The 24856-nt window shown below is 37.8% G+C and overlaps 1 protein-coding gene across 6 annotated transcripts in view; it reads right to left on the bottom strand.

The window, feature by feature from the left end:
- The window catches only part of TOPBP1 (DNA topoisomerase II binding protein 1), a 67083-nt gene that overhangs the window by 6837 nt on the left and 35390 nt on the right, over positions 1-24856 (bottom strand). For 5 of the 6 annotated variants that reach the window (XM_053929663.1, XM_053929662.2, XM_053929664.2 and 2 more), the window contains 13 exons: positions 24266-24438; positions 21489-21700; positions 19707-19990; positions 14586-14759; positions 14386-14495; positions 13140-13172; positions 8366-8489; positions 7292-7438; positions 7072-7174; positions 3742-3934; positions 1792-2012; positions 782-948; positions 430-538 (listed from right to left, as the gene is read on the bottom strand). In XM_053929663.1, coding sequence (XP_053785638.1) covers positions 430-538; positions 782-948; positions 1792-2012; positions 3742-3934; positions 7072-7174; positions 7292-7438; positions 8366-8489; positions 13140-13172; positions 14386-14495; positions 14586-14759; positions 19707-19990; positions 21489-21700; positions 24266-24438 — 2050 coding nt within the window. The remainder of the gene's footprint in view (positions 1-429; positions 539-781; positions 949-1791; positions 2013-3741; positions 3935-7071; positions 7175-7291; positions 7439-8365; positions 8490-13139; positions 13173-14385; positions 14496-14585; positions 14760-19706; positions 19991-21488; positions 21701-24265; positions 24439-24856) is intronic. The other variant, XM_053929665.2, reaches the window with a different exon arrangement.

The raw sequence follows: 24856 nt of genomic DNA, 5'->3' as shown, positions 1-24856 counted from the left end.
GGTGTGCTGCTTCTAAGAGTGGCGTCCCTCTAAGAGCCTGACAACTAGTGCAGTAAGAATATGCTACATACCTCCAGCTTCATTAAGAAAGTGGTTTTACTCACATTGTAAGTCTATAATTTCACTGATTTGGTCCAAGGCTTCATCAATGAATAAATAAATGCTCAAAGCAGCACAAAAGATTCTTAAACCTTAATAGCTCGTTTCGATTCAAATCTTTAAATCCTATGACCCAGTGACTTTAGATTTAGATTAGAGCTCTATAAAATGAAAGTTCTAATGCTGACTCAATGTACAGTCTCAGACAAATTAACCATTTCTTGTGTCTCAATTCCTGCACCTTAAAAAGTGATTCCAATATCAACCACATTTGCCTTCTAAATAAGGTTACTGTATGGGACATTTTTGACTTAAGTAAAATACTTATACCTAGTTTCTCAATCAGATGACAGTAATCAATACGTTCTTGAGGATTCAGAGATGACAACTGAAATGTGTACTGTTTTTTTAAGTCTTCATGAGTCTCCTCTATTATAATCTGAAATGGAAGAGTTTTAGAGAAAGTAACATTAAAAAAGTTATCAGGTATATAGTTCTTTTACAGTGACATTTTATTTAGTCTTCTGAGTTATCAAATATGAAAATAATACAAGGCAAAGAAATGCAGTTTTCAATGCTTGACGAACCCTTGCTGAGCCCTTGATATTGATGCCCACAGATTTTGAATGCAACCCAACAGCAATATCCAAAAGCTGTATCACCGTACTAAAGATAAACAAACCTTTTCTCTAGGGTGTGGAGCCACGGGTGGGTTGGCCAGGGGGAAAGCAATACTGGGGGCCTGAGGTGTAGGGATCAGGTGGTTGTCTTTTAATGGAGTTTCCAGTTCTTCAGAGACTGGGTGTTTTGGAGCTTCAGTCGGACACACGTTTCCAGGATCATGGACAGCTGAGGGCAAGAACATGTTGCAGTGTGATATTACCCAAACATGACTAAGAACTTATTCTGGGAAGTAGTCTCATATGTCTTAGCCGAGATGATATTAAACAAATTCTGGAATGTAAAAAGGACATGCAAAAGAAGTGGCCTATTTCTAGAGCTTGTAAATAAAGTCAATTCATTAGTATTAAAAGGGCAAATGGTGTTATCTGTGGGCTTCTCCAAACCTTTTTTTTTTTTTAAATACCAAGCTCTCGTCAGTAAAAAGTATCTAGAATTTGAAAAGTAAAAGCAGGCTGCACTTGGAGAAAATCAGAAGCAGAGTTAAATCTATATAACTAGTGAGAGAAATAATGTACTGATGTGAGGCAGGGGGCGGCACATGGCAAAAGATGAGAGATAGGAAACATTTTGTTTTCAAGGAAAAGCCCAAAGAAGAAAAGAACAGGGGAATTCAGAAATAAATTCATACAAATCCAAAGAACAAGAGTAGATATGAGCTGAGCAGAATTCAGAACAGGACTTAAATGAAAATAAGATGATTAAGAGAAAAAACAAGTGCAAAAAGGACCAAAAGGAGAGAAAGAGTAACAAGGAAAATCATGTCTGGAAAATAATGCCCAATCCTGAATTTCCAAACTTAAAAATCAAAATATATTTTCAATTTACTGGTAATCTAACTCAACTTATAACTATTTTTCTGACTCTTAAGTGTAAACCAAAATCAGAAATACCTAGTAAGTTTTTCATTTGCATGTACAATTCAGAAACCCACAACGTGCTTATCTATTAATTATCAAGAAGTCAACAGGTACTTAATACAAAGAAGTAAATAGATTTCTTTCTCATTACCGGGTTCAACAATTTTTAAATCATGTAAAGGGTCCTGGAAAGGAGAATCCTCCAATTTCTTAATGTCGACCTGCGGTTCAGAGTACTGTGTGGGACAGCTCGGCCACTGCAGATTGCTGGCAAGCCTTGCCCTCTCCTCTCTGGCGGTAGGGTCGTCCCAAATGATCTGTTCATTCTGGGAGGGCTCTGTGTTGACATCAGGTGCTGTCTGACGAGACTGCCTGAGGAATGAAAGGGACGGTTTTACTAGGCAGCCTGCTGTAACAAAACCCCATTCGTAAGTTCCCGAAGTTAGACTGTTCATTTGTGGTTCACCTTTATATGCCCATCTACCACACAGGAGGCACTCAAACTACTGAATAAATAAACTTTGGGAAATTTTATCTTAAAATGTTTCCCCCTTGGCCCTGGCAGGGTAGCTCCGCTGGTTAGTGTTGTCCTGATGTGGCAAAGTTGTGGGGTTGGGCCCCAGTCAGGGCACAAACAAGAAGCAACCACTGAATGCATCAATAAATGAATCAAACTGATCTATCAATCAATAAAAAAATTAAAAAAAAAAGTTTTGCCCAGAAACTAATCTGTTTTAGTGAGAAAAATAAAACACATTTTGACTGAATGTCTATATATTTAAAACTTCAAAGAGGAAAAGAAAAGTTCATTGTCAAAATTTTTAATTTCAAATGACTGCTGCATTTAAAAATGGGAGTTTTCGTACTTACAGGCTTAGGAAAACATGGTAATGTTTAGGAAACTGGTTAGTTTGTTTACTGGTAGATGTATTTTTATTACCTAAAATAATGTAATTACATGGGAAATATATTGTAAATACTGCCCTAAAAAGAAGGACCTTTCAGCTTTTGGTGACCAACCCCCCGAGCGTCTCAGGTAGACCGGCCTTACGATGAACTAAGGTAAAGCACGTTTTATAGTGTAATTGTAACAATTCCACTGCAGAGTGAACAGAATTCCAACTATTTTCTTTCAAGATATACAGCAAATTTCCACATACACACACACAAATACACATGCATGTTTATATATACATAAAATTCAATTATACATACATACATATAAAACAGTAAAAATAATTTACTAAAACTGATACACGCCCTAAGAGTTCCCTTGACTCAAAAAGAAGGAAGACAGCCTTTTATTCTCAGACTATTTAAGTTGGCACAAAACTTGGATTCTCTATAATAAAACATGACCTGACGTATATTAACAAAAAGCCACTGTTACTCAGTACTCAGATAAAAAATTAGCCTCATGAAATATACAATTATCATAAGATAAATTCATAGCTTAATTAAATCAAGATATTAAGTTCCATAATACTAATCATATGACTGGAGAATTTTCTATCAGGAAAAAGATGAAGTAATGAAACTAAATATCACATCACATGAAGATCTGTAATCACATCTGTAATCTAGAAGCTAGATTTGTAGATACAAAATACATGTAGTTCCAGTGAGAAATAACTGTTTAAATCACACCTCACTGTGAAGCACTGCTTGGTAAGGAACGAAACCTCTGTGTCTGTTTCCTGCCCCGAGTTAAGAATTCCAGAACTGCGTGGAACAAGGGAGGGAAGATGGAAAAGCGAGGAAAGTAATGTTTGAATATAATATACAGGGGTGGGCAAAAGTAGGTTTACAGTTCATATGGAAAACAATACAGTAATAAATAATAATACAAGAATGAACTGTGTTTACATACAACTGTAAATCTACTTTTGCCAACCCTGTATATAGTTTGGGCTAAATAAGGCCCAGTAGTATAACCCTTTTAGTGGTCTTGATATTCTAAACTTGTTTTAATAATTAAAAAAAAAAGCAAAATTAGGCTTAACTCATGGAACTGAGTCAGTAGGGTACCTACACAAGGAGCTACTTTTCTTTTAAATCATCCAGTCACTCCTTTCTGCCACCATGAGTGACAGGTACAAACCTCAGGGCCTCCAGGACTCTACTGCGCCCAGTGCGGGCGGAGCGAGCGCTCTCGGGGGTTGAAGAGGTGCTGTTACAGCCATTTCTGCCAAAGGAAGTCCTCAGTCCTTGGGGTTTCACCACTGATGTTGCAGACATGATCTCCTGCAGCTGCTTTTGGAAATTCTCTCTCATCTCCAAGGTCTGTGTCAGAGCTTGAAACACACACAAACACACCAATCAAGGTAAGTTTCTCTTTTTTTATAATGAAATCACATCTTACGCACATTAACTATTTTGTCTAGATTAACAAATTTATTAACTGGACATTTACAGAATACTTACTTACAGGCTATAGGGATGCACTGAGACCATGAACACTGCAGAACACAAAGGCGGCCCTTACCATGAGGACTGTACATGGAGAGTCAGGAAGCCCTTCGAAGACACTGTGCTGAGACGTGCACAGCAATTATCTCTTTCGTAGGCTCCCTGTCGGCTCCTTACACGCTCATGTTATGTACTACAATCATCCATGTATGTGATTTCCCTGTGGTCCATGAAAACACACACCACAAGTGATTTATCTCTGGGTTCCTCACAGACTATTTTTGGAACGAACAGAGTGGGAGTAACTAAATAGGTAAGTCAAAGGGAAAGCTCTGGTAGGGCAAGATGAGTATGGAAAATAGAAAACAATCCATTAAAAAGAGGACACCTACAGAGACATGGCTGTTCACTGCAGAACTTTGTAATAGCAAGAAATTAGAAATAACTAGATGATCAACAAGGAATGGCTGTGTAAAGTGGGCGATTCATACAATGAGTATTATACAGCTGGAAAAAAAAAAAAAAGACTGAAGAAGCTCCTTATGTACCAATATGAAACACTCCACAAACTGAACTGTTAAAAAGATCAAGACCAAAGTATAAAACAGCATATATAGTAGAGTCCACCATTTATGCATTTTTTTAAAAGGTAGGAAAGGAGGAAATTCCATACTGTTTTCCACAGTGGCTGCACCAGTCTGCATTCCCACCAACAGTGCACTAGGGTTCCCTTTTCTCTACAACCTCGCCAGCACTTGTTGTTTGTTGATTTGTTTATGATGGCTATTCTGACCAGTGTGAAGTGGTATCTCATTGTGGTTTTAATTTGCATCTCTCTGATGGCTAGTGATGCGGAGCATCCTTTCATATGACTCTGCGACCCTCTGTATGTCCTCCTTGGAGAAAGTCTGTTCAGGTCCTTTGCCCATTTTTTAATTGGATTGTGTGTCTTCCTGGAGTGGAGTCGTGTGAGTTCATTATATGGAGATCAAATCCTTGTCCGAGATAGGGGCAAGTATATTTTCCTATATGGTTGGTTCCCTTTTCATTTTGCTGATGAGTTCTTCAGCTGTGCAGAGACTTTTTATTTTGATGAAATCCCATTTGTTTATTCTTTCCTTTATATCCCTTGCTCTAGGGGACATATCAGTGAAAATAGTGCTGCGTGGAATATCTGAGATTTTCCCGCCTATGTTCTCTAGGACTTTCATAGTGTCACGACTTATATTTAAGTCTTTTATCCATCTTGAGTTAGACCCAGCAATTCCACTGCTGGGAATATATCCTAAGAATCCTGAAACACCAATCCAAAAGAACCTATGCACCCCAATGTTCATAGCAGCACAATTTACAATAGCCAAGTGCTGGAAGCAACCTAAGTGCCCATCTGTAAATGAGGATCAAAAAACTGGTACATTTACACAATGGAATACTACACAGCAGAAAGAAAGAAGGAGCTCCTACCCTTCATGACAGCATGGATGGAACTGGAGAACATTATGCTAAGTGAAATAAGCTGGGTGGTAAAAGACAAATACCGTATGATCTCATCTATAAGTGGAACCTAATCAACAAAACAAACAAGCAAGCAAAATGGAAATAAGGAACTAACTGACAGTAACCAAAGGGGATGGGGTGAGGGGGATAATGGGGAAAAGAAGGGAAAGGGTCATCAAGGAACATGTATAAAGGACCCATGGACAAAGCCAAAGGGGGGTAGGATTGAGGGTGGGAGGTGGCAGGGAGAGTGGTGGGGGTAAAGTGGAGACAACTGTACTTGAACAACACTAAAAAAATTGTTTTTTAAATTTAAAAAAAAAGAACTGCAGTTATACCTAAAGTTATGGTTAAATTGGCTCTGAAGTTAATATTGGGAAGAACATCCTGAGAAACAAGATGAGTATTGAAAATTGTTCACATTTGCTCTCATGTTTTTCTAGACTTGTGTGTTAAAATTGTTAGTTATAGTGAAGCATAGAAATTAATGTCTCTTAGGAAGTAAGATAGGTTTAACTGCGAGTCTCTTAAGTGGTGTTGGAAACCTAGGTAAACTGTTTTTCAGGGAGAACAAGTAAGTTACAAAAAGTTCTCTATGGAGCTACTAAGAAGCAACTGTGTTACAACTCTATAATTGGAAATGGCATGAGAAAAATTGGCATTTTTGTAAAAGAAGCCTTTTGTCCACTGTATTCAGCAATGTATTGTTTCATACAGACAAACCCACTGGAACAAGGAAACGTGAATGCACTGTATTAAATTACATGAAATCGAGAAGTTGCTTAAGTTTACGAGGAAAATACATCTAGAAGATGTATCCTCTACTAATCACGCTCAGGCTGCTTTTCATCCTCTGACAGCCACAGTGCAGTGTTCGCACACGCTTCAGTTCAATTCATACCAACTGGGAACGCTTATCAGCAGAGACAACATTTCCTAAATACAAACTCTCCGCTTTATGTAATAAATTATTTTACATTTACAAATGATCAAACATGTTCTTTGGAAGATATTTAATAGTGTCAAAAGTAAAATACAATAAAAAAATAAGTCGGGAAGGAGAGAACATTTATGATTATACACGCATAAAATAGCCCTAGGAGGCTACACAAACTAATAACATTGGAAGGTAGGAGAAACTCTTCATACCTCCTCGCACCTTTAAAACCACGTGACTATGTTAAACTACACTGCACACATATTAAAACTTACTGAATATCACTTATTTAATATCACTTTGGTTCTTAAATAGAACCAAAGAAAAAATTTTTAAAAATCACCAACTCTACCTACCTTTAATAAAATAGGGCTATATTACACTAACTCTGTAAAATACCTAGTTCCACAAATTTCACACTTAAAGCTTTGCAAATTATTACTTAATGACTGGCATGGAACAACCTCAACCAAACCTCAAATATATGCTTTACTTCCACTTAGCACTATAGAAAATAATTTATTTTTCCACCTGATGCAAAGGAATCATATTGATAAAAATTTTTTTTTGTAATTTAAAATATTTTACCTCCTTTAGAGTCATTCCTCCCATTTTCATTTGATGTTGCTCCTTCTTTGTTACTGGTGGTCATATTATCTATATCATTTTCTTCTACAGGCATGTGATCTGCCTATGGAAGAAGAAAAATTGCAATTGCTCAAACCAAGCCGTCGTGTAAGGTTTCACAGTAATATATGACTGTACACTCGGCTCCAAGAAGGGAAAATGTACCATCCATGTCATCTACCTCGTCATCCTTTGCTGTCCCGTCAGCTGAGGGCAGTCGACTATTCCGGAGTCTGTCATCTTGCACTGTGCTGATATCCAAGCTCATTTTGGGGTTATAAGTATGTGGATACAGAGACTCGGGAAGGTGTTTACACTCTTGAGCACACTGCAACACAACGGTGTGCTTTAAGACAGGACTTAGAAAATCTTAGAGAATAAATGATGTTAGCTTGCATAAGGATAACCAATACGTTAGGTAGTAAGATGAAAAAATTTGCAAAATTAAAGTTTTGAAAAGTAGTTAACACTAAAAAATTCCATTATATAAAAGAGAAACTGTCCTCACTTAAAAAAAATTGTTTTTCAATTACAGTTCACATTCAATATTATCCCCACTTAAAAATAAAACGTTTATTGATTTTAGAGAGAGAGGAAGAGAGAAAATTAGAAAACACTGATGTAAGAGAGAAACATCAATTGGTTGCATCCTGTCCGTGCTGCAACTGGGGATCAAACCCACCACCTAGGGTGCGCCCTGACCAGGAACTGAACCCCCTACCTTTTGGTGTATGGGATAATGCTCCAACCAACTGAGCTACACCTGGCTAGGGCTGTCCACTTGTCAGGTCCACTAAAGTATGAAAATCTAATTCTATCTTTATGCTTCTGCCAAGGTATTAAACCACATTCCAGGGAATACCCAGAAAGAGTGAGTGAGTGAGAGAGTGAGTGAGAGAGACAGAGACAGGGCGGAGGGGGTGGGGAACAGTTGTAAACAGTTACATTACATGTACATTAATGAATTGGTAAACATATACATTAATTAATTCTCCTCAAATTATTATAACATTTTCTTTCACATCATATCTAATTAGTGAATGGAATCAGAGATTCCCACAGAGTACCCATTAAAGACTTAAGTACTTAAGGATTAACAATCTTAAGTTTATGATGGTAAAGAAATGAGATGCGCTCTGTTGAATACCTAAAGTTATCAAACTTCTTTACATACACTGAAACTAGTTTATACCCTGAAACAATGTTGGTACACCTTCTCATTTAACAGACGGGGAGGACAAAAAGTACTGCTTACTTCTAAAAGCCAGTGCTCTGAAACGATGTGTATTCCTCTTTCTCTCACAGATTTGTACTCTCGGTTAGTGTCATTCTGTCGCCCTTGATAGATGAAATGAGTCACTGTTTCATCAAAACTCCACCTGAAACAACCAAGTATAAAAACCAAATAACTAAGAGAAATATCTATATTAGTTTATGATCATTATTCTCGATGAATAGAATATTCTGATCTTCACAAAACCTTTAAGAATTGGCATACAAGAATATTAAATGATAGTCTCCACTTTTTTGGTCAAATTTTATACACATCTTTCTAGGAATATATGTGCAGAGAGATATTTGGAAGGATGTATTTTAAAATATCACTTTCTCCTTTATACTTTTCTGCATTGTTTCAACTTTCTTATGATGCATATAACTTTATAGTAATAATACAGGTCTTTTCAAATGAAAGCATTCACTGTCTTCCAGGTGTTGGCAGTCACCATTCATTGTATGCTTGCTCTACACCCTGTAACAGACCATGTACTTCACACATCACTATCCCCATCCACTCCTCGCAACAACCCTCAAACACTGGCATCATTACATCCACCTAACAGGTAAGAAATTGGAAGGACTTGGTTAAGTAATATGTTCAAGGACATTCAGTGAATAAGAGGTAGAGCCAGGTTTGACTTCAAAACTCACATTCTTAACTATTTTATTACACTATGATCTCCTGATTCTTCCTATATAATACTTTCCTGCCCTAGGAAAATAATCTAAAAATGTAGAATATACTATCCTGCAAATATAAAGTAAAAACCAAAGGGGAAGTAAAAATTGTATTTCTAGCCCTGGCTGGTGTGGCTCAGTGGATTGAGAGTGGGCCTGTGAACCAAAGGGTTGCTGGTTTGATTCCCAGTCTGGCACATGCCTGGGTTGAGGGCCAGGTCCTCAGTGGGAGGCATTCGGAAGGGAACCACACGTTAATGTTTCTCTCCCTCTCTTTCTCCCTTCTCCTCGCTCTAAAATTAAAGTAAAATCTTTTAAAAAATTGTATTTCTAAATATAATCATCACTAAAATAAACAGAAGTTTCTTTTTGTGGATACTTATCACACTTTCCACTTCCTAAATAAGAAATATCTCTGAACTTTTAAAAAAGCCAAATTAGGTTCTGGCCAAGATGGAGGCATAGGTAGAAACCCTTCGCTTCCTCAAACAACCAAAAGGAGGATACCAACCAATCAAAAATCAATAAACAACCAGAAGTGCCAGAAAATCAAACTGCATGCAATTCCAACAACCAAGGAATTAAAGAAACAGTCAACCAGACTAACCAGACCAACCAGACCAACCAGACCAGTAAGATGGCTGGACAGACAGAACCTGAGGTGAGGAGGAGGCAGCGGACTGCAAGGGCAGGGCTGGCTGAACAGGAAACAGACTCAGAGCTGACTGTGGACTACAGCAGGGGTTGCGGTGGTGGGGAAACTCCCAGTCTCACATCAGCGTTTGCTGGAGAGTGGGGCTAGAGCCGTGCAGGCAATCCACACTGTACTCGCTCTGCCCCCCCCCCCCCCCAGGCAGCAAGGAGGGTTGCCCCGCCCTGGTGAATACCTAAGGCCTTGATCCCTTACAACTTAACAGGGGCCTGGAACAAAGAAATATGGCCCAAATGAAAGAACAGAGCAACACTCCAGAAAGAGAGCTAAGCGATGAGGAGATAGCCAACCTATCTGATGAGAGTTCAAAGCCCTGGTAATCAAAATGCTCACAGAACCGATTGAGCTTGGTTGCAAAATCAATGAGCAAATGAAAGATACCCAAAGTGAAATAAACCAAAATATTCAGGGAACCAACAGTGACAGGAAGGAAACCAGGACTCAAATCAACGATTTGGAATGAAAGGAAGAAATAATCATCCAACCAGAACAGAATGAAGAAACAAGAATTCAAAAAAATGAAGAGAAACTTAGGAACCTCTTGGACAACTTGAAACGTTCCAATAGCTGAATCATAGGGGTGCCAGAAGAAGAGGAAGAGCAAGAAATAGAAAACTTATTTGAAAAAATAATGAAGGAAAACTTCCCCATTCTGGCCAATGAAATAGACTTCCAGGAAGTCCAGGTAGCCCAGACAGTCCCAAAGAAGTTGGAGCCAAAGAACACACCAAGGCACATTATCATTAAGTTACCCAAGATATAAGGAGAGAATCTTAAAAGCAGCAAGAGAAAAGCAGAGAGTTACCTGCAAAGGAGTTCCCATAAGACTATCAGCTGATTTCTCAAAAGAAACCATGCAGGCAAGAAGGGGCTGGAAAGAAGTATTTGAAGTCATGAAAGGCAAGGACCTACATCCAAGATTACTCTATCCAGCAAAGCTATCATTTAGGATGGAAGGACAGATAAAGTGCTTCCCAGATAAGGTCAAGTTCAAGGAGTTCATCATCACCAAGCCCTTAATACATGAAATATTAAAGGGACTTATCTAAGAAATTAAAGAAGATCAAAAACTATGAACAGTAAAATGACAACAAACTCACAACTATCAACAAATTAACCTAAAAAAAAAAGAAGAAAAACAATGAAAACAAAAACTAAGCAAACAACTAGAACAGAAACAGAATCAGAGAAACGGACATCACATGGAGGGTTATCAGTGGGGAGGGGGAGGGATGGAATGGGGGGAAAAGGTACAGGGAAGAAGAAGCATAATTGGTAGGCATAACATAGATGGGGAGAGGTCAAAAATGGTATAGGAAACAGAGAATTCAAAGAACTTTTAAGTACAACCCATGGATATAAGCTAAGGAGGGGAATGCTGGAGGGTTGGAGGGTGCAGGGTGGAGGGAGGATAAAGGGGGAAAAATTGGGAAAAGTGTAATAGCATAATCAATAAAATATACTTAAAAAATAGCCAAATTAAACAAATTAAGAAGAAGTATTTCCGCCTGAGTTATAAACATCTTTATTTCCTGTAGCCCACACATCCTTAAAAATAACAGTAACTCCTTGCCTAATTTGTTAGTTTTATCAAGATGATTCCAAAAAAACAGTAATATTTTTTCCTAAATCATCTTGTTTTACTATCCACTGTAATAATATGGATAAATTATGAGTTTTAGTCCTCAGAGGTCTTTCAAGGACAGAATCTCAATGATTACAGATGGTTTTGATCAGAGGAGTTGACAATTATTTTCTTAAAAGGCCAGATGATTAACATTTTAGGGTTTGCAGGGCAAACAATTTCACAACTACTAAACATTTGCCTTATACGAAAGCAGCCACAGAAAATATAGGGCAGGGCAAAAGTAGGTTTACAGTTGTGAGTAAGCCAATTTATTCTTATATTATTTATTTATTGTCTTTTTCTATTTTATTTTATTTGTAGAGGGCAAAGTAATGAGAAAGAGAGGGACAGAAACATCAATGTGTGATTGACTCTTATTAGCCCCCCACCAGGGACCCAGCCCACAACCCAGACATGTGCCCCAAATTGAGAACCAGTGACCCTTTGGTTCGCAGGCTGGCACTCAATCCACTGAGCCACACCAGCCAGGGCATATTTATTCTTTTTCCATATGGACAACTGGAAACCTACTTTTGCCTACCCGCGTATATAAACATATAGGCATGGCTATGTTCCAACAAAACTTTACTTACAAAATCAGATGTGTAGCCTGCCCAGCACTTGGTCTATCTCAGTGCTTTCAGCACAATTGTTACTTTATTTTAGGAGCTATTTTGGACATTTGTGGGGGGTAATTTTGGTTGTAACAATAATGTGTTTTTGTATGTTGGGGGATTGTCACTAGATTAAGTAAGGTCTAAGGATGCTAGAATTTCTGGGGAATAGTCATATATACAATTATCCCATACCCTACATGATTTTTTAAATGTCCTGACAAAAATCCACATAGATAAAAAAAAAAAAAAATCTGTATATACAGTTGTCCCTTGAACATCATGGGTTTGAACTGCATGGGTCCACCTACATATGAATGTTTTCCCATACATACATATATTACTGTAAATACATTTTCTCTTCCTTATAATTTTCTTAGTAACATTTTTCTCTAGTTTATTTCTGACTGCAACAGTGGAGGCCAGGGGGAGGGGGTCAGTGCCCCTCCTGCACTGTTCAAGGGTCAACAAATTACACAGGTCTAGAACCTGTTCCACATATAAACATATTATTTTTTTCAGTTTTAATATACATTAGTGTACCAAGTATACAACTACTGAGTTAACTGATGAAAGACTGAACTTAATTTGGAACTTTGCCACATTGTGAACAAGCCCTGATAAAGTCACATTACTAAAGGAAATGCTGCTTGTGGTATCTGAGTCTCCCCATCTCCTTCAGCCCTGTGCCTGTAGCATTTGAGGTGATTTTACATATGCACGCATGCAAATGAACACTCCCTTTTCTTCTAGTGTCCTCAGGCACAGGCATTTATTTACATACTAAACATATTCTGTTCTTATGTGCCTTCTACTGACTTGTATTTTTCAAAATTATAAAAGTATATAAAATAGTAACACCTCAAATAAATATTTGCAGTGAACAACTATATACGTGTATATATATAAAAGTGGCCCTGACTGGGAAGCTCAGTTGGTTGGAGTGTCATCCTGTGCACCAAAAGGTTGCAGGTTCGATCCCTGGCCGGGGTGCATACAGGAGGCAACCAACTGATGCTTCTCTTCCTCCTTCCTTGGGTGAGGATTTAAAAACAAATTATAAAAGTAGGGAAGTAATATTTATGAAATCATTTTAGTACAGGGAATGTGATGTAAATACCTGTAACAAAAAGGGGATGCTGCATCTGAGGTGCTGAGAAGATTCTGGTTAGAGGTTTAACTGCTGGAAGGTGGGAGACAGTATTAGTGGTCTCTTCAGGATGTTCTGGACCTAGCTTATGGAAGGGAAGATCTGGGATAGCTGCACTTGAACAGGTAAATATGGTAATCTCTGCATATTAAAGGGCTTTTCCCTCTCAACCATCACCAAGTCTGAGAAATTCATTTCAGGAATAGATTTAAAACAAACTTTAAATCAAGCCCACATACAAGCAACATCTAAGGAAGCATTCAAATTTCGACAAATATATATACTCTCATAGGGCCATTTTGAGAATGAAATAAGATAATGCTCATACTAAGTGCTCAGCAACCGGAAATAGATAATATAAACATAATAGGTAACTATATAACATAACAATAGATAACATTACATAATAGATAATCCTAAGAGTTATAAGAAAACTTCACTATCCCACCATAGATGCATTAAACACTAATGCTTACAACTATGACAGACACATTTTATGTTTACATTCTCCTGATCTCATTTCTTCTATCAAACAGAAAGCTAACTGAAATAGGACTTACTGAAGGGAAGATGAAGCTAATCCTAATCCTCAAACTATGTTACCTGTAAAACCAATGGTTATGCCACCTATGAATGGTGGACTACAAGTGACCGGAAAGCTGCAGACAGTGGAGGGGTCTGTCAGCTCAGGGTTGGCTGGACTAGGCAAGGGTCTCTCAGTTCTCCCACACTGATGCCATTTGCGCTAGAGACCTCTCTAGCTTGTCTCTCAGGTTGAGGGCAGATCTGCTAATCTACGTCTCCAAAGTAGTAAAAATGATAGAAATCAAAACATCCTCAAAAAAGACCATTTTAAATTCAGGAGTACTGCTAGAGTACTTAGTATTACTCAGAGAAGGTCTCTATTCTGAAAATCACTAAGGTAAAAATATGCTTAATCTCAGACCTAGATGCCAAGTTTCTAGAATAGTAATAGGCACAAAATAGGTTGTCAAAAATTTGTTAAAGACACCATAAAAGAAGATACGAATATATTGTTATAGCAGAGAATATTTTTAAAGGATGTGTTAAATTGCAAATAATTTGGAGAGATTTTGTAGATAAAATGACATATTAAAAGGAAAATAAATATTTCTTTGTAGATGCTCACAGGAGCTTTAGGTCACCCTAGAAACTTGAGCCATATGACCACCAAACAGAAATAGGTGCCCAGTACCTGTAATCTGCTCCCAGAGAGGCTGCAATCCCATTTAGTTCACTCTGCTTCTTACTGAGTTTTTTACTGACATATACCACTACTTTGTGAAGTGGCTTTGCAGCTTCTTCCTGCCCATGGGAAATAAAAGAAACAGATAGAACATCATTGTTTGAAATGTTTTATCTATAACTTCCTTTTAGTAAGAGATCTAATACTACCTTCTCTGGTTGAGCATCCTTCAGTTGAGGGCTGGCAGAAAGATCAACAGCATCTCGAGAGCTATTTGCCAAAGCAAGCTTCAAGTTTCTGATGATGACTTCTGAGAGCGGGGTACTCAGTTTCCTTCTCTTTTGGCTAGGTCCGCCTGGAGTTTCCAAGGCTGCCAGTGCATCCTATATGTATGGAGGGGGAGAATGAAAGGAGGAGAAAGCAAGGTAGAAGGGAAGAGGAGAAAAGAAGAGCAAAGGAAGAAAAGGAAAAGAAAAAGAGTTCAAAAGGGGGATAATCCTCAAAATTAATTGGATTATAGCTGTAACCTCCTCTGGCTTTCCTCTAAACAACAATAAAATGAAATGTTATCTGTATCTGTACACTACAAAGAAAAAAATTCATACTGTCTATCTTACCACATTTGCCTGAATCTTTTTTAAGAAAAGATTTTCTTTATTTAGTTTTAGAGAGGGGGGAAGGGAGGGAGAAAGAGCAGGAGATAAACACCAGTGTGTGAGAGATACGTGGATTGGTTGCCTCTCATATGCCCCCAACTGGGGCCCTGGCCGGCAACCCAGGCACATGCCCTGACTGGGAATCAAACCTGCTTCCTTTTTGTTCACAGGCCAGCGTTCAATCCACTGAGCCACACCAGCCAAGGCTGCCTGAATCTTCAGAGTTTAAATTGTAATTTATATAAAGAACAACAAAAACAAAACAAGCAGACAAAAAACACAAAAGGAAACAAGTGAGCTAGGATGGATATAAGCAAGACATGAACTAACTACAAGGAAGGTTAAGAAGTCAGACTGAGCTGAGAATTATGAAAGACCTTTGAAAGTAGAAAATATCAGTATGTTCCTACCCCCATGCCACCCACAGTTCCCTCACAGAGGTCCCTGCTGTGCAGGGGCTTGCTCATTCTCCTCCCCATCTGGTAGCGTCCCGTGTGGACACGGAGCACATTTAACCGGTGCTCAACTGGTGACTGTCTTCACTGACAATCGTCTGCCAATATAATGATGCAGCGACTAACCTTGTACACATACCATTTTGCAGGGAACCGTTTAAACAAAATGTATGTACCAACACTGACATGCTCCTGAGCAAAGCATTTAAGTGTGTGCTTCCCAATATGCTTGACAGCACCGTGGGTAATCAGATTTCTCTTTTGCCAACCTGATAGATTAGATAAATATATTTGTATGTTTTAACTTCCCACCCTCTAAACAGCTTTATGCATGTGTAATATTTCTATTTAATCTTTTGTGATAGCTACTCTCTTCCTACCCTTTGCTCTGGGTTTATTAGCCTTTTTTATACTCACTTGCATGAAGATATATGTATGAATTTACATACATATCTCCACTGTGATACTAGTTTTTGTATGTATACATACTTGGTCTCAATTTGTACTTTGTCAAATTTTTGCCATGGAGAGTTTTTTTAAACAAATACTTTTACCGCACACTTATAAAATCTGCATATTTAAATGTGGAGATTTTTTTTTTTGCTATCAAATTCTATGAATTTTTTATTGCTTTTTGGGTGTATTTTATAGTTAGAGAGGCCTTCCTCACAGTGAATTATTTAAAAAACAACAAACTCTCACATGGCATGTTCCAGAATTTTTATGCCTTCATTTCTTGTGTACAAATGTCTGATCCTCTGGTATTTATTCTGATGCAAGGTATGAGGTTTCATCCCAACTCTTTTTTCGGTTGTCTGACTGGAATGCCTCCTTTATTATATAAGTATGATACATTCTCCTATCTATGGGCATAATCTGGTGCACTGACTTGATAATTTATGTGACATTAACAAACTGCTCCAATTACTGCAACTTTGTTTCAATAACTAGTGGGACTAGTTCCTACTTTCAATTATTCTTTTCAGATTTTTTAATACTGTATGTTTGTGTTTTTAATAGAATCTATTAAATGTAATAAATCTGTATGATGTTTAGTTTTTTTTGTAAGAACATGGTAAGGCTTTCTACTTGCTAAAGCTTAAAAAAAATTCCCCACAGCATTTAAAAGAATTCTTCATACACAAAAGAAACAAGAAGCTCCACACCACACCTACCCACCGTCTGTACCTGTGACATGAACACTGTTTCCCTTCTGGTACTGGCCTCCACTTAAGCACTAGATCCCACCCCTCTCACCAACTCAAAGGTGTGGCTTCAGCAACTGTCCCCTCTCATCTCATGATCAATTTGATCTCTATTGGATCACTCACACTGGCATACATTTATTTAAGCCATCTTAAAATCAAAACAACCTTCTGTTCACCCTATTTTGTCCTGTACCCACCCATCCCATTTTCCGGTCACCCTTTACAGTAAAACTCCTCAAATGCATTGTTTACATCCACTGTCTCCAATCCTCTTGCATTCCTGTATGAGTCCACGCCGGCTTCCACCTCCGCCGTGTCATCAAAACCCTTCCTGGTAAGATCTCTGGTGACCTCCAGAATACTAAATCCAGTGATCACTTTTCTGTTCTCACCTTTCTTGACCTTTCAGCAACATGTGGCAGTTAACCACTCCTTCCCCAAATACTTTCTTTCTCGGCCACTAAGAATCTCTAGGGGTATATGACTAGTGCTTGTATTATTTTTTTTATAACTTAGTGTAAGCTAGAAATTATTTCCAAGTAAGAAGTTAAAAAAAAAATTGTAACACCTTGTTGCCAAGGATGGGGCACACTGGATGCTCAATACACTACGTGTGGAGTATAAACTGGTACGACCACTTTGACAGTCTGTTAGGCTCAACTAAAGTTGGAATAAAACCCAGCATTGCTGGAACTTGCATAAGAACTGACTGATCAACATAGCCCATGACTTTGAACCCCTTACTCATGTATTGTTTTGCCCTTAAAAGCCCAGAATGTTAAGTCACTGGGGAGTTTGGGCTTTAGTGATACAGGTTCCCATTCTCCTTGCTTAGCAATCTGCAAATAACAACTGTACTCTCTCCACTGCAAAAAAATAAAAATAAAAATAGACATGCACAAGAATGTTCACAAGTGCATTACTTGGAAGAACAAAAAAACTAATACCACCTAAATGCCATTAAACAGTAGACTGGATATGTAAATTGCAGTATATCCAAAGAATGAAATATTTAATATCACACAATAAATCAATGAAGTGTAGTTAAGAGGTAGCAACATGGACAAATATTCCAAATGAAGGCTGAACAAAAACACCAAAAAAAAGACAGCCTCAAAAGAGTAGACACTATGATTTCACTTATTTAAAAGTCACGAACAAGCATAACAAAACAACCCAGTAAGAGGTCAGGCGTGTCACCTCTGGGGAGGAGAAGGAAGCAGTACAGAGAGGGGGTGTGAGGAAGGTGATATGGCATTAACAGTGGTCTCTTTCTGACTCGTAAGTGGCTTCCCAACTGTTAACACCGATACTTCATTTAGCAGCACATCTGTTGTACTTTTATGATATGTCAATTACACACAGAGTTTCAAAAAGAGGTTTTTTTCATTGTGAGGACTAATATATGTTCAATCTTGTGATTATTCCACCCCTTCTTCTCTATTTTCAAAGAATTTCAATATGCCACACTATGTCAATTTGAAGAATCAGTGATCATAAGCTGAAGTACTGGTTTATTTATGACCAAGAAGAGAAAAGAACAGAAAACACTGCTAAACAAACTATGACTCTCCACAACGAAACCTCTAAACGTGTTCTGTACTATCACAGAGACTCTTTCAGAACCATCGGCTTTCCACTGCAAGGTACCTGAAGAATGGTCTAAAGGATTGGAATTTATCAACTATTTTTTTTGCTTATTAATGTTACTTCACTTATTATTCAAAGGTTCTGTGAACTGAGACCTGAGAGATCATCGGTATATATGCCATGTTTTTACAGATGGGAATACTGAAGCCCACGGAGGCTGACTTGCTTTAAAAGGTGGCCAGAGGCAAAGCAGAGGCCTGATTCTAGCTCTCAGTTTCAAAATCAGTGGTTTTCCTGTTTCTTAAGACATAAGGAGCAGTGATAATCACAGTACAAAATGTTACTACAGAAGAGATTTGACAAACCTGAAATTCATCTTTTGAATGTCAACTGTAATTAAAAAATTAAATAAATAAGAGATCTGATCAAAGATTTAGCTAGGAGAAAGTTGTCCCATGTATTAATTTATATTTATTTTCTGGAGATGAACAATCTGTAAACTTTTTAAGTCTGCTCTAAAACAGACTAGTAAAAATTATTAAAATGTTGCTTAATACCCTGTGAGCAAAACAGATGTATGGTACCATGATGTTGCAAAGGTCCATGGATAAAAAAAAAAAACAGACAATGGTTTGAACAGACACTTAAAACCCCAAAGCTGCTAAAGGGCAATGAAGAAAATCACCTTTGGGGAATAAAAATAAACCATTTGAGAAAGTTCAATTAGCCCTTGATTTGCAAATGACTTTTTCCAGAAAGGGAGCCATACTGCAATGCACAGGAGAACAAGCAAAGGTGCAGACTTGCTCATCATCTTAATGGAAATGACTGGTAAGCAAGGTAATGATAAAGACATTTTCAGTATATCGGGTGTACTCCTAGAATCAAAATATAAATAGCAGCGTGTTTACTATACAGGGTAGGGCAAAAGTAGGTTTACAGTTGTTTGCATGGAAAATAATAATAAATAATACAAAAATAAACTGTGTGTTTCATATACTCCCAACTGTAAACCTACTTTTGCTCCACTGTGCACTATTTCAGTTTACATATTTTATCAGACCATTTCGTTTGAGCCTTATGATACATCCTTATGATCCTCATGATGAGTTTTCAGAGTAAGTGATATTATTCTCTTCATACAAAAGAAGAAACTGATGGTGGGATATCACAGGATGAATGATCTGCCTAGAGTCACTGTTCATGAGAGAGACAGAACGTGAACCCAATGTCCTGGTTTCATACTATATTTATCTCCAACTGTTACCTCAACCACAGGTGTCAACAAGGACTCAATAATACGAATCTACTTGCCAACATTTCTGGAAAATGTACTACTACAAACTTTAGAGGCGATGCAGAAAATGGTGTTTTAACTCTATAAAGTTGTTAATTCCAGGACTGTTTTCTATGAACCTTACCTTTACATCAAAGGAAGGCTTGAATAGCTTGTCCTTGGACAGAAATTTGGATGGTGTGTCCAGGTGTAACGAAGGCTCTTTCTGCAGCGGCTGTCCTGCTGGGGAGACTGGCACCTGCCGGGCATGCTGTGACATCACAGCATGGAAAGCCTTACTCTGAAAGCGGTTCATATCTAAAGGTGTGACGGCTGTTTTCCTGTGAGTTCCCAGGCATGTGGCAGGATGCTCCGGAGCGTCTGAATTTAGATTCAGCCCATTTGCTATTTCAGTTTCTAAACTTTGCTCTGGAGATTAAAAAAAAAAAAGAAAAGAAAAAACCAAATGTGAGCCACTAATGAAGCCTTTTTCTTCCTATAAAGAGGTACATAAGTGAGATTTTTACCTTACTGTTAATTTTCATATGAATTCTCAAGTACACTTTAAACCTTGAAGTCATGTACCGTATTTTTCAGACTATAAGATGCACTCACCCCCAAATTTAGGAGGAAAACGGGGGTGCGTCTTATAGTCTGAATGTAGCTTACATATATATTGGTGAAATATTATGTTATTGATGTTATTAAATATTTTACCACATTTTTTGCTTCAAAATTTTTTTCCTATTTTCCTCCTCTAAAACCTAGGTGCATCTTATGGTCCGAAAAATATGGTATCTACTTTCCAAGAAACAGACCAGATGATGTATTAAAATATGTTGAGTTAGACAAGCACATTGACAGAAACATATAATTAATGAAATCAGTTTTCCCATTTTAGCTTGTTGTAACATGAAATATTCTCAATAAACTTCACAATTTGCCAAAAATTATATAAATAAATATCATCTTAGTCAATTGCAGAGTAAAAAGAAAATTCCAATTACATGTACCCAGAGTTAACAACTAGTCAAGTTTCTGGAAAGTCCTTAATGAAATTTTAATATGACCGAAACATTGCTTTGCCTCAGTTTCAAAATTTCCAGTCTGTTAGGTAAGTACGTAATGGCTCTGAGAGTTGTTCCCAAGCTGCCGAATTGTCCACGAGGTTTTTCCAGGGATCCCACCATGCTATGAGGGGCTACTGTGTCCTCCCAACCCGCTTCCTACATTTTCCGATATTTAACAAAAACACTTAGATGGCTACTGCACACCAGGCCCAACGCCAGACAATGGAAATACATAATACCTAAGACATGCACAGTCCTTGCTTTGCAGAGCTTACAGCTGAGTAGGGAGACATGAAAGCAAACCAGAATGGTAACACTGGGATAAGAGCTATGAAAGGGATAATACAAGGTGTGATGGCAAGACAAAGGCCATACTTGGGGAGCAAGGAAGGCTTCCCAGGGAAAGTGCCATCCAAGATGAGAACGGAAAGATAAGAAGGGGGAACAGGCAAGCGTGAGGCAGGCTAGAGAAAACTTGCAGAAGTGTGAAGTGAGAGGGAGGACACTAATTACATGGTGTGTCAGTATGAGCCATAGAAGGACCAGTAAAAGGGACCCAAATTCACATCTTCAGACTTCAAACACTGAGCCGCTAGAATGTTTCTACATTGTTCTGCACCCTCTAGCTTTCGAACCGTGCTTACATGACAGTACAGATACAAACTAAACACTTGTGCTATGAACACACATTTGTTTTCCCACCCAGTAATGAATGCCCACGAGTGGCTCACTGTACCCAGTGTGAAAAATAGAAATCAACCACCTTTCCTAAAAACAGGCTTTGGCACACTGATATCCCAGAAACCATCAAACTGTAAAAATCTGTATATATAAAAGAACAAAATAAAAATATTAACCTTCTTTAGTTGAATTTTCAATCAGAAAATGGCTTTCATTTGCTCTCTTTCCCATTCTAGCGGTCTCCAGCAGCCAAGCTATGGTGACTGCCGGTAAATTCCACTTCTTGGAAGCTTCATATTTAGAACCGCTTGGCTCCTTCAAGACAAGATGTGTACTAGCGAGCATGCCTTTCTTTGCATTGGCTTTGCGGACAAAGAATTCTTGAACGCTGAAAGTTGTGTTTAAAGAAAATCAAATGGTCATACACACAATTAGCCAGCAACCTAACCGGGAAGTTTCTAATACAACAGTGTTGTTAGAGTTCTAAGAAGATACCAGTGATTAAAAGTCAGTTCTATTGCTTAGACTTTCAAGAAATAACTAGAAAAATCTCCTCCCTAATTAGTCATTACCCACCCAGCTTGTCTGTTCCTCCCAAAGGAGGCATGAACATCTAGAGGAGCAAAGAAAAGTGAATGAATAAATAACACTTTATGTATTTTTGTCTACTACAATTGTTCAAAGCATTTCCGCATAAAATCTCATTTGATCCTCTCAATATTTGTGGAATACTGATTATTTTATAAAAAAATATTATGAAGACACAAGCTGGAAAGAGATAGAAAGAAATTAAGTGACTTGCTCAAGATCACAGATTATTAATAAACACAGATTACGTGGAGGCAAAAACAGAAGTCCACCACTTGAGGTATAAGCAGAATTCAATCATTTCTTTTATGACTTCTCAGTTTTATGTTCAAATTCTCCACTTGTAAAATTTCTTTAATGTTCTACATTTTCCCAGTATTTTCATGATTTCATTTTTCATATTCAACCCACTTATCCATGAAGTCTGTTGTCATGGTACTGTTATTTTCCACAATTTCACTTTTTCAAAAAGCTTTTCATTGTTTAGTGTAATTCAACTACAGAACACAACAAAAAAGGACATGTACACTTTAATAATTCTAAGGTGAAACCCCTCATATCCACCACCCATGTCAGAAGACAGAACCGTGCCAGCCACCCCAGGACCTCTCCTTGTGCCGTCTCAGTTAACACCCCTTCCACCCCTTCTTCACAGTAGCTACTATCTGAGTATTTATGGTAATCATTTCCCTACCTTTCTTTATTTTCACCACATAGTGCATCCTTAAACACTACATTTAGTTCAGTTTTATGTCTTTTAGTGTAAATGTTCCCTTTTCTTTCCCCAGCCCCTTATGATCATTTATAAAGTTACCTCAGTCTGGATTTTGCGGATTGTAGTACTGTGATATAACTTAACATGTTATCCTCCTATTGTATGTGCTATAAATCGGTAGTTGAATCCAGTGGCTTCGCTGGATTGTTTTCATTATTTAGGCAGGACTACTTCAAGGGGTGGTGTATTCTTCAGCAGGACAAACAAGATGTCTATTCTTCTCTATATTATGTGATTTTTCTATCAATTTTCGATGCCTAGATTCTTTCATTAATTCCTTCATTTATTTATTGGAATACCAGTAGAAAGGGAAATTTTGTCTTATTTGTTATTACGGTACTCTGACACAGATTCTAAGGAAAGGCAGGACAAATACTTCATCCTTTCCCTTTATTTACCAGCTCTCATAATAACGGGTTGGTTCCCTGGCATCTTTCAAACATGACCAATTTAGTTTGTTTGGTGTCATTAAGAAGCCATGATTGGGCCCTGGCTGGTGTGGCTCAGTGGCTTGAGCGCTGGCCTGCGAACCAAAGGGTCACTGGTTTGATTCCTAGTCAGGGCACATGCCTGGGTTGCAGGCTAGGTCACCAGTTAGGGGCATACGAGAGGCAGCCACACATTGATGTTTCTCTCCCTCTTTTTCTCCTTCCCTTCCCCCTCTCTAAAAATAATTTTTTTAAAAAAGGAAATAAATCTATCCTTCCTCGTTTTCTATTTGACCTGTAATGAAGTAAAAATGGGAATTAAAGTCTCCAACAATGTACATTTCTCCTGCTTCCTCTCCGTGTCTCCCGCTGTTTTCGTTTCATGAACGCCTGCCGTGGTCTATGTGACACACACATTTCAGTGTGAACAGCACTCTTGATTTACAGGCTCTTCTTCTTGTTTAAAGCACTGATCTGAATCCAAACTTGTCTGACATTAAAATTGCAACCTTTCCTTTCTTTTTGTTTGCATTTACTTGACATATTTTTTTTTCCTGAGTCACTTTATCTTAGGTGTGTCTCTTATTTAAACTAATTTTAAATGTTTCATAATCTAATCTAAAATAGCTATTCTTTTAATTAGTGTAAAAGTTTAGTTCATTTACATTTACTGGTATAACAGTTTTCTACTTCCTTTTAAAACAGCCACCATTTAACATTCACTTAGGGTTAGTTTGGATCTTGGAAGCAACTTTTACATTAATTTTCTTTCTCCCAAAGTATTCATTATTCCCATTTAACATTTATATTTCTGGCCAATAACCAGAGGAACAAGAATGTATACTGAAAAAGAACCCACCAACCATGTAGCACGTGGAAGGAAGTAATGCACAGATAAACAATATTCAACGCTGCTGCAGGCATCAGCTTTAAAGATTCCCTCTCCTGGCAGGCGAGCATTAATGCCTGCAGTCTTAACATCTGCCAGGCATCTATCTGCTAGGACTCTCCCCTATCCTTTCGAGCCAACACACAACCACACCACACACTGCTCATACGTACTATAAAGCCACCCAGCCAAATTCTAATTTGAATGCTCTCCAATTAGTCAGAACAAATAAAAATACATTAAGACAGCAGGTACACTAAAAATACTACATACCTTGCTCCAAGGAGCTCTGCTAAGAACGTCAAAGAATCTTTTTCTGCCCCTGCACACTGGCTGAATGAAATAACACAATCCTCTAAAGGAGTCACTCCTGCCATTACTGGGACTGGCTTGAAGAGAGGACTTGACTTTGGATCAATTAAAGTCTGAGAGTCTATACAAGTTACCTTTAAAAACAACAGAAACAAGAACATCAACCTGAAATAAACAACCAGTGGTTAACACTGGTTCAGTTACAGGAGCAGTAATTTTAGTTTAGGTAAAAAGCAAGTTTACTTTAAACTTGTGTATGCTCATTCTTGATACATTCAAATTATAATATGAAAAGAAAGATACACCAATTCATTATATTAAATGTTACATTCTAAAATATTGAGGATATTAAAATCAGTGAAACTTGTCACTGAATAATTCTTCAAATTTAATTTCTTCCAATAATGTATTAGTTTATATTTTTTTCCTCTTAATGCTTAAAATGTAAAAAGAAAACAAAAACAAGAAGAAAACAAACCAACACCGCAGTGGTGAAATGACTAGGCCGTGATAAGCCAACAAGAAGGAATAATGTAAACGTGCATGTCATGC

Source organism: Desmodus rotundus, chromosome 8 (assembly GCF_022682495.2).
Source record: "Desmodus rotundus isolate HL8 chromosome 8, HLdesRot8A.1, whole genome shotgun sequence".
NCBI classification, from domain to species: domain Eukaryota; kingdom Metazoa; phylum Chordata; class Mammalia; order Chiroptera; family Phyllostomidae; genus Desmodus; species Desmodus rotundus.
Note: the sequence above shows the minus strand (reverse complement) of the source record. Positions and strands in the feature narration are given on the sequence as shown.